The sequence below is a fragment of the Gekko japonicus genome, unplaced genomic scaffold (assembly GCF_001447785.1).
Source record: "Gekko japonicus isolate JY-2015 unplaced genomic scaffold, Gekko_japonicus_V1.1 scaffold5291, whole genome shotgun sequence".
Lineage (NCBI taxonomy): Eukaryota > Metazoa > Chordata > Lepidosauria > Squamata > Gekkonidae > Gekko > Gekko japonicus.
In genome coordinates this window covers 28,062-38,163 of record NW_015171049.1, presented here as the reverse complement: position 1 = coordinate 38,163, position 10,102 = coordinate 28,062, and the positions used below count along the sequence as shown (strand labels likewise).

Below are 10,102 nucleotides of genomic sequence, written 5' to 3'. Positions count from 1 at the left end.
TGGGGTTCCCTTCCTGTTAAAGTATCAGAAGCAGTGTTCCCTCTAAGCTGAGTTAGTGTGAGCTAGCTCACCGTTTTTTAGCCTCCGGCTCACACATTTTTGTCCTAGCTCAGGAAGGAGGGCTCCAGAACAAACTAAATTATGCAGGAGCCAAAGTGCTCACTCACAACTTTAATGCAAGTAGCTCACAAAGTAGAATTTTTGCTCACAAGACTCTACAGCTTAGAGGGAACATTGATCAGAAGCACACCTGGAGATGAATCCAGCCCAGGACTGTACAAGGACTGAACAGTCCAGACGTGAAGGCTGTGGTTCACATGATTTGTGACATCATAACTTAAATATTTATTTCTTTGTTCTTCCTTTGTCTGATTCTTTCTTCCAGGTAATTTATGCCGTTGCACTGGGTACAGACCTATAGTTGACAGCTTCAGTGCTTTCTCTCCGGTAAGAGGGTGGGGGACTCTCCCTAATAAATCAGTTCATTGAAACAGTCAATAGTGTCCTTTAAGGGAGAATGACATCTGCAAAACGCCGACACACGCTCCCACATAGACAGCGGGGAGCGACGTGACTGCGCGGTGAGGCGGGATAAGGGAGGTGAGTGTGATCACGATTATCCAGATCAAATATAATCCCTTTAGAACCGGAGCAGTTTAACCCGCTCTCAGCACGCCGTCTGACCGCACCCTATGTGTGTTATGTGCTGGAGAACAGAATTCTGCACCACAAAAGGCTAAAGTCCGCTAAACTCTACTGTGCTCATCTAAAACTTTTTTGTGTGTGAGCATCCATCTGGGCTCACAGATACATCAACACTTTCAGCAGAACACTGAATACGTCTATAACTGATATGGCATCTTTTAAACAAGTCTGACTAAAAGGACAACATCTGCAGCCCCCATGGGTGCCAGGGCCCTGCTGATCTGGAAACAGCAGCACACTAAGGGTGCAGTCACTGTAATATATTATGTTAGTAAAAAAGAGCAAGAGTCCAGTAGCACCTTCAAAACTAACAAAGGCCCCGGTCACACTTGCCGGAAAACGCAGGGGGGGGGGGAGGCATGGCTATTTGCAGTGCCGCAATTAGCCATGCGACAACATGATCAGATGCATTGGCGGCAACCCATGGCTCCAGCCCTCGGCGTGTGCGCAGCAACGAAGATGGCCGGAGAGAAAAGCTGCACTGGTGCGATCACACCAAGGAAGTCCGGAGGCAGCCGGTGGCAAACCTTGCTACTACCTTAAAGGAGGTATTTTTTTAATCGCGCATTTCGGCGGCATGCCACGGGTTGCCCATGGGTGCGCTCCACTTGCCAGATGTTGTGGTGTGATCGCACCTGGAAAATCTGCCATCTTATCGTGGCTCTCCCGTGGCAAATTCACCGTGTGAACAGGACTAAAATAGGAGGCAGGGTATGAGCGTTTGTGAGTCACTGCTCACTTCTTTAGCAGTGGCTCATGAAGGCTCATACCGTGCCACATATTTTGTAGTCTTTAAGGTGTTACTGGACTCTTGGTCTTTTCCACTGCTACGGACAGACTAACACAGCTACTCATTTTGATCTGTATTATGTTAGGGTCATTTGAAGACTAGCCATGAGAGCCAATTTGGTGTAGTGGTTAAACGCATGGACTCTAATCTGGGAGAACCGGGTTTGATTCCCCACTCCTCCACTTGCAGCTGTTGGATGACCTTGGGCAAGCCATAGTCCTGTCAGAGCTGTTCTCTCAAGGACAGTTCTTGAAAGAGCTCTCTCAGCCCCACCTGCCTCACAGGGTGTCTGTTGTGGGGAGGGGAAGGGAAAGGGGTTTGTAAGCCGCTCTGAGACTCTGAGTGAAGGGTGGGGTATAAATCCAATCTCTTCATGAAGAACCATGGAGGGTTTACAGCCTCTAGGCCTGGAGTTCTCCCAGAGTTATAGCTGGCCTCCAGGGTATGGAAATCAGTTTCCCTGAAGAAAATGGCAGCTTCCCTGAAGAAAATGGCAGCTTTGGAGGGTGAATTATAGATTCTAGGTGAAAACCCTTCCTAACCCCACCTTCCACAGGCACCGCCCACAAATCTCGAAGCCAGAGTTGACAACCCTATATGAGGAAAGATATTTGTTTCAGAAAGGAGGCGGGGGCCAAAAGAAGACTTTTTTTTTGTCTGCAGTCTCATATAAAGACAGAAGATCTAGGATGGGGGTCTGCAACAGTTGTCTTTAGAGCTGAATGTAGTTTAGTACAGAACAACTGGCTCTTGAAAAAAAAGAAATTGAATTACGTAGGTTGGTATATTGGAGGACAGGTGGCATGCCAGAATAATCAATATGTGCAGGGAATGGAAAGAAAAGACTTCTAGGAGGCTAAAGGGCTTCTTGCACTAAGCTGTTGCACTGCCTATAGGAAACCACAAAACTAAATATGTAGTTGAGAAAAGGAAATGGGCCAGCTAAGGCAAGGGCTGGAACTTCCCTCCCTCAGGACAGGAAGAAGTGAGTGAAGGAAACTGGACAATGGGCATAGTAGAATGGGATAGTGAGAGGAAAATGTTCTAGAAGACTTATCTCATCTGAAGCCAAAAGTATGGACAGTCAACCCTAACAAAGAACAAAAACCCTTCCCTACCCAAGATATGTAATCCTGACCAGAACATGGCAGTTATTTTTTTGAGGATGCATGCTCACTCTGCCACAGGCCTCAGTGGAATCTGAATGAAGAACCACTGTGGCATACAGGGAGATAAAAAATAAGTACAGTGATTATTATGATAAAGAATTCATATAGTGTGTGCGCACGCATGCATTCATGAGTGAGAGAAAATATCAGCCAAATGTGCTTTAAATCACTCAGTATATCTCTTGTCAGTTATAACCATCATGTTCTTATTTAAAAAATGCTTTCCGCAGGAGTGCTGTCCCCTAGCAGGGAGCGGAAAATGTTGCTTGGATCAAGAAGGCAAGAAGGGGGAAGAAAGAGAAGAAGATTTAGCCACAGAGCCTAAAAGAGGAGATCGGGTAAGCTGTGGCCCCCTGGTTTCCATATTTTTAATATAAAACTTCAATAATCTTCTGTGAATACCAATGAGTTTTAACACAAATGTTCAGTTATGGGCAGGGGGTGGGGTCAGAGTTGCGTCACCTGTGCCTATCTTGTTTGGACTAAAGTGATCAATACTGTTACCCAAAGGGGCAGTCTCCTTATTAGTTGGGGGAATTAGCTTAAGGAAACAGAGCAGGGGGGCGGGACTGGGATTCTCCACCAATGTTTACGGGAATGTTTCCTTTAAGAGAGCTCTCGAAATAAAAACAGGCAGATGTTCAACCAGAAAAGTTATTGTTAAAAAAGAGAAAGAATAAAACAAAAAGTACACAAACACACACACAAGAACTAGCTAAGAGGAAACACGGGGAGAGAGATTTCAGGGAGGGCAATAATTACTGTTCTTGGAAAGGTCTGCGGAAGTAGCAAAACGACCAGCGTTTCATGAAGATGCCCCCGCACCGGGGGGGGGGGGTATGTGGAGGATCCAAGACAGACAGACAGATAGACACAAACACACACAGAGCTGGGAAGCAGAATGCCTTCTGATATAGGGCAAAATGTGCCCTGTGGCAGGTATGACATGTTTCCCAGAAAAACAATAACTCAATGGGCTTTCTGGAGGTGGACTATAGATGTGAACGGGCCTTGATGACCCTGCAAATAGTGGATGGGAGGGCTTTCTGGAGGTGGACTATAGATGTGACCCTGTAAATAGTGGATGGGAAAAGCTACTCGGTTTTGTGAATAGAATTAAGGGTTGCTTAATTAAGGTAAAATGGGTGCAAGGAAGTGAGGTTGATGAGATTAGTCCAAGGTGAGTCCATAGGTTCTCAGGAGACCCATTGTCCTAAATTATACATCTCTCTGGGGCCTGGAGGGAGTTGTTAGCTAGCCAGCTGCTCTTACTCACACTTCTAAACTATATGTCTGGGCTTATTTCTGACTGGCATCCATTTTGTGTCATTTGGGGGTCAGGCAATGTCTTGCATTTACTATGTTTGAGGTGATATTTAAGGAAGGGTGTTTATGGTTATACTAGCTATAAACTGCCCCTCAGCGAGAGGAGAGGTCTGACTGCTAACAACACAGGGATCCTCAATATCCCCATGTGACTTGAATGCATCAGGCCCATCAACGCAGGCAGTCTGACATTTGTGGAACTTTCCAGTTGGAAGTATCCTCAGGAAGGAACAAGAGAATGTATAGCTGCAATCGTCCTGAACTGATAACAGAGAGTTAAGATCGAGCCAACAGGGAGTCATGCCAGTCTTCAATTAGTCCTTCCATGACAGTTTCTTTGCCTACAGCTATACCAAGGTGATGACTCAAAACAGACTTAGGTTAGTCACGTCCTTGTGGTATCTTCTAATGCCTATACTGAGTTAGTGTCCTGACTGCACACAAGGATCTATGCAGATGTTGCTTCAGAGGAGATGGCTGGTGTTGGGTTGGTCATGGGAACAGGAAACAGAGTCAGCTCAGAAGGGGATCCAGAATGCAAAAGCCAGTGTGTAGACACCAAAACTGGCACCAGCCAGAAGAGGGGCAGATCTCCCTGTCTCAGCTTCCCTTGCCACCAATTACAGCTGGCTTAAGTTTCATTCGGAACCAACATCTTCATCCTCACTTCTGGTCACTTCCTTTGACCTTGCTTTATTATCTGCTTGCCTTGATTCAAATAGAGAACCACATTCTTCGAAAAGTCTCTTTTCAACCTAGGCCCTTTCTGCACCTGCATTCCCTCCTGCTTTCAATTCCGTTTTGTGTTGGGGCTTTTTCTTGTTTCTGCATTTGTTTTACAGGGATCTGCATCCAGACCGCTTCCAGCACACTGTTGCTGCAGTTACCAAAACTCCTTTTGCTGCTATTCTTTGTCATCATCCGCTTTCGAATCGCTCATCCTTTCTAAAGTAGAATTGTTTCTGCGGGTATTTAAGTGCTGCCCACTGCACTCCCATGTTTCCACCTCTCTCTCTTTAGGTTGATGCTCCCTCCCTGTTCTGTTTTCTTTCCCTCCTTCTTGAAGGACAAAAGAGGACGTCTCCTCCCATTCAGGCAAACTTTTAAAAACCCAGAGAAAGCATAGGAAGGAATCAGTAAATATAAAGACCTGGGGGATTCCCTGCTCCCAAATGTGTCACTTTTGCATGTGTGGGCCTGGATTTCCCCCTCCCTTCCCTTTCTTCTTGCAGAATCACAGAGGGAGGGAGGGAGGGAGGGAGTTTCTCTTCATTTTAGATAAAGCAGCCAGTTAGCTCAAAAATGTGGGTTTTGCTTATAGATGCAGAATGCATACAGAATACACAAAGAAAATAAACTGGAGGGGGGGGGAAACAGTGCAGGAGGAATGCGTGCGATTGTGAAGTCAACCCTTTAAGGCTTGACTCCTTGGATTCTTCGAAGTAAACTGTCAGTGCAGAAAGGGCCCTAGTGTTCGGGACTGGAGCAGTGAAATCTTGCTTATGAGTGTTGCAGTTGTCTATACTTAAGGGCCACTTCACACATTGCAAAATGGCAAAATCAGATTTGTCCTAAATGGATGTTCGGCCAGAATTTGCTAGCATCATTGCTTCCTGACAAGTATATCTATAGAATACATGCTTTTGCAAATGTATGCTAGTGGCATTCATTCTTTACATTTTTAAGTAGACACTTAATCAGTTTTAACTGTACACTCCCCGCACACACGAGCCACATGGCTGTGCACATGTCAGAAATGAGTCTGTATGTCTGCCGTAACTTGCCCAGAGTGCAGCACAAAGCAGAGGAAGAGCAGATTTTCCCCGCTGCTGTTTGCAGGACACTGCAGTCAAGATGAGTTCAACCTGAACGGTGAAACTGATTACTAAAGTTTATCCAACAGTAAATTAATTTGCCTGTAAACTTCCACATCTTTTTTGTATTTTCCCCATTACAGTACTGATCGTTTTTATGACCCCGGTTTGGAGTAACTAACCTCGAGGTGGGGCCTGGAGATCTCCCAGCATCACAACTGATCTCCGGACTCCATAGATCAGTCCCCCTGGAGAACATGGCCGCTTTGGAGGGTTGACCCTATGGCATAGGACCCCACTGAGGTCCCTCCCCTCCTCAAACACTGCCCTCCCCAGGCTCCGCCCCCGAAGCTTTTTTTGTTGTTGTTGGTAGAGTTTAAACATGCAGAGGAATGGAGCACCAACGGTTTAAAAAATAACTTCGTGTATTAAAGAAGAAATAAACTCTGATAGAACAGAGGAGAGAGAGAGAGGCTTAACTAACTGACTAACTGCTGTGAGAGACAGGAAGGAAGGGGGTGGGCTCAGTTGGAGCAGGAAGTCTCCCAAGAGCCAATCAGGAGACAGGAAGATGATGTGAAATTGTGGGAAGTCCCTAATCTAGCTGTGCTAACTAGCAGTCCTTCAGCTGTCCTCTATAGGCTGTTCTTCTGATCTTCTTCCAGTAGGTGCACTATAGACCTTGTATATTCCAATAATTTTCAAGCCCAGAGTTGGTAACTTTACTTCAAGTTCCTAGTGGCCTCTTAGCTCTAAGGCAGTTGCAAATCTCAGTCAGCTGACAAACTGAGTTCTGGCCACATTAACCTGTGAAAATGCGTGATAGGTCACGTGACCAGCATAGATCGACCTGGGTCCAGACTGGCTTTTGCCACCTTGCTGTAAAGCCTGGGAAATGCATAGTGGTTTAATAAAAAGCAAAGACAGGATTGATTAAGCTTTTAGAAGTAACATTATTATCACTTTCTCACCATGGATTTTAATGTGCTTGCACATCAGCGTGGCTGAATGAAAACAGTGGCCAGAACAGGCTGGGTGTGTGTGTGTTGTGGGCCGTCACAAAGAGTAAACTACATTATTTGGCAGTAAAATAATTATGGGCTGGCTGAAGGTAGTTCTTGCATGCAAGAAACCCACGAGCACATCTAACGACTCGGATCTAGCTGGATCAATAGTATGTAGAGGTGAGATTCTTGAGATTTAAATCCTGTTTTTCCGATGTCCATATACACTAATGTTGGGGTTTAACTTCTTTTCCTTAAGATGTGTTCAGGTCTCTGCCAGCCAGAAGAATTTGAGCCCCACGATCCAACCCAGGACTATATATTTCCACCTGAACTCATGGTAAGAAATTATCCCCTTTACTTGTGCTTGCTGAGAAAAACTGTTAATAGGCATATGGGTTCGAAAAGAAAAATAAAAGCATGTGGCAATGTGTGCTATACTGCAGTGAGGAGTTCTTATAATTTTTTAATTGTATGTAATTACAAAAAATGAATCAGAAAAAGGGGGGAGTTATGTTACCTAATAAACATCTCTCACCAGGTCTTGAGTGTTACTCTAAAGTCTAGCTGAGTTTAACTGTGTGATTCTGATTATTGACCAACCCACAGACAATATTTTATAACAATGGGAGACTCGGACCTAAAATCTATATATCTCAGCCTTCACTTCTTCCTCTAGTTTTAGCATATTCCAGTAACTAATAAAATCCTCCATCTGTTCCCAAATAAACCCTAAATTATATATCTTTCTTCTTTTTAATTGTTCTTGTACTGTAATTGTCAATCTGTGATCATACTTTACCAACACTTCCTTAACCATGATTCCTTAATCATGGGTTGTGGTGTTGATTGTGCCCAGTATTTTTGGAATGCAACTACCAAATTTCTCAATAGAAACCCATGCTATTTTTCAGTCTTTTTCTGCCATGAGTTTTCAGTATTACAGATTGAAAACTTCATTTCCCTCTTACAGACTTCATTTCCCTCTTGAGAGTTCCAGCATCTCTTAAAAAAAAAAAAGCCCTGCCCACCAGTAAATTTTCCTCTCTGTGATTCCACCTCAGTGGTCTTGCTTTCTCACCGTCTTTAGAGCGCCCCTTAGAGGATGGGAAGATGGAAACCCCATGGCCACATTGTCTGGTGTCATGTTCTTTTCTATCCTTGATCCATTGCTTTAACATCAGCATTATTCCTAGGGTAACATTTCCCTTTCGTTTTTCCTCCTAGAGAATGAGTGAAGAGAACAAAGAAAGAACTCTGGTTTTCTACGGAAAAAGGACTACCTGGATTTCTCCCGTGACACTACAAGAACTTCTGGGTCTGAAAACCAAGTACCCAAATGCCCCTCTTGTTGTAGGGAACACAAGTATAGGTGCGTAAAGAGTGAAAGTCTCTTCTCATGGGTCAGCAGAGAGTGTTCATAACATGATGTACGCATGATTAGAAGTCCAGCTCAGCCCAAGGAAGACTGAGCCAAATTAATTAAATTAATTCATGAAGATGTCTTCTGTTGAATCAGATCAGATGTCCTTGGAGGGCATTTATTCTGGCTAGGCTAAATGCCTTTAAGTCAATGGTTACTGTCATTCTGGCATGGTGTGCTTGTGGAATTAATAGTTACTGAAGGCCATAATGCAGGTATTTCTTATTCAGATAAAAGGTGTGAGTGTAGGGAGGGTCTAATCAAGACTTTGGGACTTATTTCACTGTTATGTTATTTTTGGGAGGACTTGGGGAAGAAATCTTTAGGGCAGTTTATATCTGACAAATTTTATCATTCTTTGCAGAGTCGAATTCAGATATTTTAATTAGCTATGAATAATAGGATCACAGCTGGGCTTTTTTTGTAGAAGAAGAAGAAGAAGAGAAGAAGAGATTGGATTTATACCCCGCCCTTCACATGGAGTCTCAGAGCGGCTTACAAACTCCCTTCCCTTCCCCTCCCCACAACAGACACCCTGTGAGGTGGGTGGGGCTGAGAGAACTCTGACACAAACTGCTCTTTTTCAAGGACAGCTGTGCCAGAGCTTGTGACTGACCCAAGGTCACATCAGCAGGTGCAAGTGGAGGAGTGGGGAATCAAACCCGGTTCTCCCAGATTAGAGTCCGCACACTTAACCACTACACCAGGCCAGCAGGAACTCATTAGCATCATAGGCCACACCCGACAGCAGTAACTCATTAGCATATTAGGCCAAAACTCCCATGCCTTCCCTTGGCTTGCCCGGGCACCCTGTGGCTGCAGGGAGCCCAGGCAAGCCGGCCCTTGGACAGGCCAGGGAAGGCACGGGGAGGCATTTAAATGCCTCCCCAATCCTTCCAGCGCCCCCCTGGCCCGCCCGCCTTGGAGTAGCTGGGGGGGGAGATCGCTCTCCAGGCCTTCCCTCTGTAGTCACTCACGCAGAGGTTTTGGCTGTAGTGGACGTGGCCAACTCTGAAGCCAGCCGGAACTTCATTCCTGTGCGTTCCTGCCCCAAAATAGCCCTGGATCACAGTATTAGTTGCAATTTTTTGTCAGTGGTAATTAAATGTAATGGGGATAATATAGGGTTGTTTCAGTGTGATATTGTTTGTGGCAAGTTGACCGTTAAAGCATTATCATTTAAGTAAGAGAGATCAGATGTCCATCAAGCTGTCCATCAGTATTGTCTACTCGGACGGGCAGTGGCTCTCCAGGGTCCAAGGCGGAGGTGTTTCACATGAGCTACTACACAATTCTTTTAACTGGAGATACCAGGGATTGAACCTGGGAGCTATGCAAGGCAGATGCTCTACCACTGTTTCTAATGAAAGTGAGCTGTAGGTGAGAAGAAATTTCCAGATGAGTACCAAGGAAATATCTGGACTCACTGGCCCTGCATCAGCAATTTCATTGGAGACAGAAGCCAGGTGGGGTCATTGTCAATGCAATGAGCTCTCCGTCGATTATACAAAACACTTCAAGTGAACTTCAGTGGTGAGAAAACTAAAGCTAGGCCTACACATGCAAGACAATGAGGTGGTAGAGTTCTAAATTAAAATGGACGGCACCACTTCAAGCAGGTGTGGGATATCTTTTCTGACTGCTGCCTTATCTGAAATAAGGTCCCTGTAAGTAGATAATTACCCGCCCTTCACATGGAGTCTCAGAGCGGCTTACAAACTCCCTTCCCTTCCCCTCCCCACAACAGACACCCTGTGAGGTGGGTGGGGCTGAAAGAACTCTGACACAAACTGCTCTTTTTCAAGGACAGCTGTGCCAGAGCTTGTGACTGACCCAAGGTCACATCAGCAGGTGCAAGTGGAGGAGTGGGG

At 45.1% G+C, this 10,102-nt stretch overlaps 1 protein-coding gene across 1 annotated transcript in view; it reads left to right on the top strand.

Annotated features, from left to right (window-relative positions):
• The window catches only part of LOC107117016 (aldehyde oxidase 2-like), a 43,136-nt gene that overhangs the window by 7,088 nt on the left and 25,946 nt on the right, over window positions 1–10,102 (top strand). The window contains exons 3-6 of the mRNA XM_015419048.1: window positions 386–447; window positions 2,895–3,002; window positions 7,068–7,148; window positions 8,036–8,180. Of these exons, the coding sequence (XP_015274534.1) occupies window positions 386–447; window positions 2,895–3,002; window positions 7,068–7,148; window positions 8,036–8,180 (396 nt within the window). The remainder of the gene's footprint in view (window positions 1–385; window positions 448–2,894; window positions 3,003–7,067; window positions 7,149–8,035; window positions 8,181–10,102) is intronic.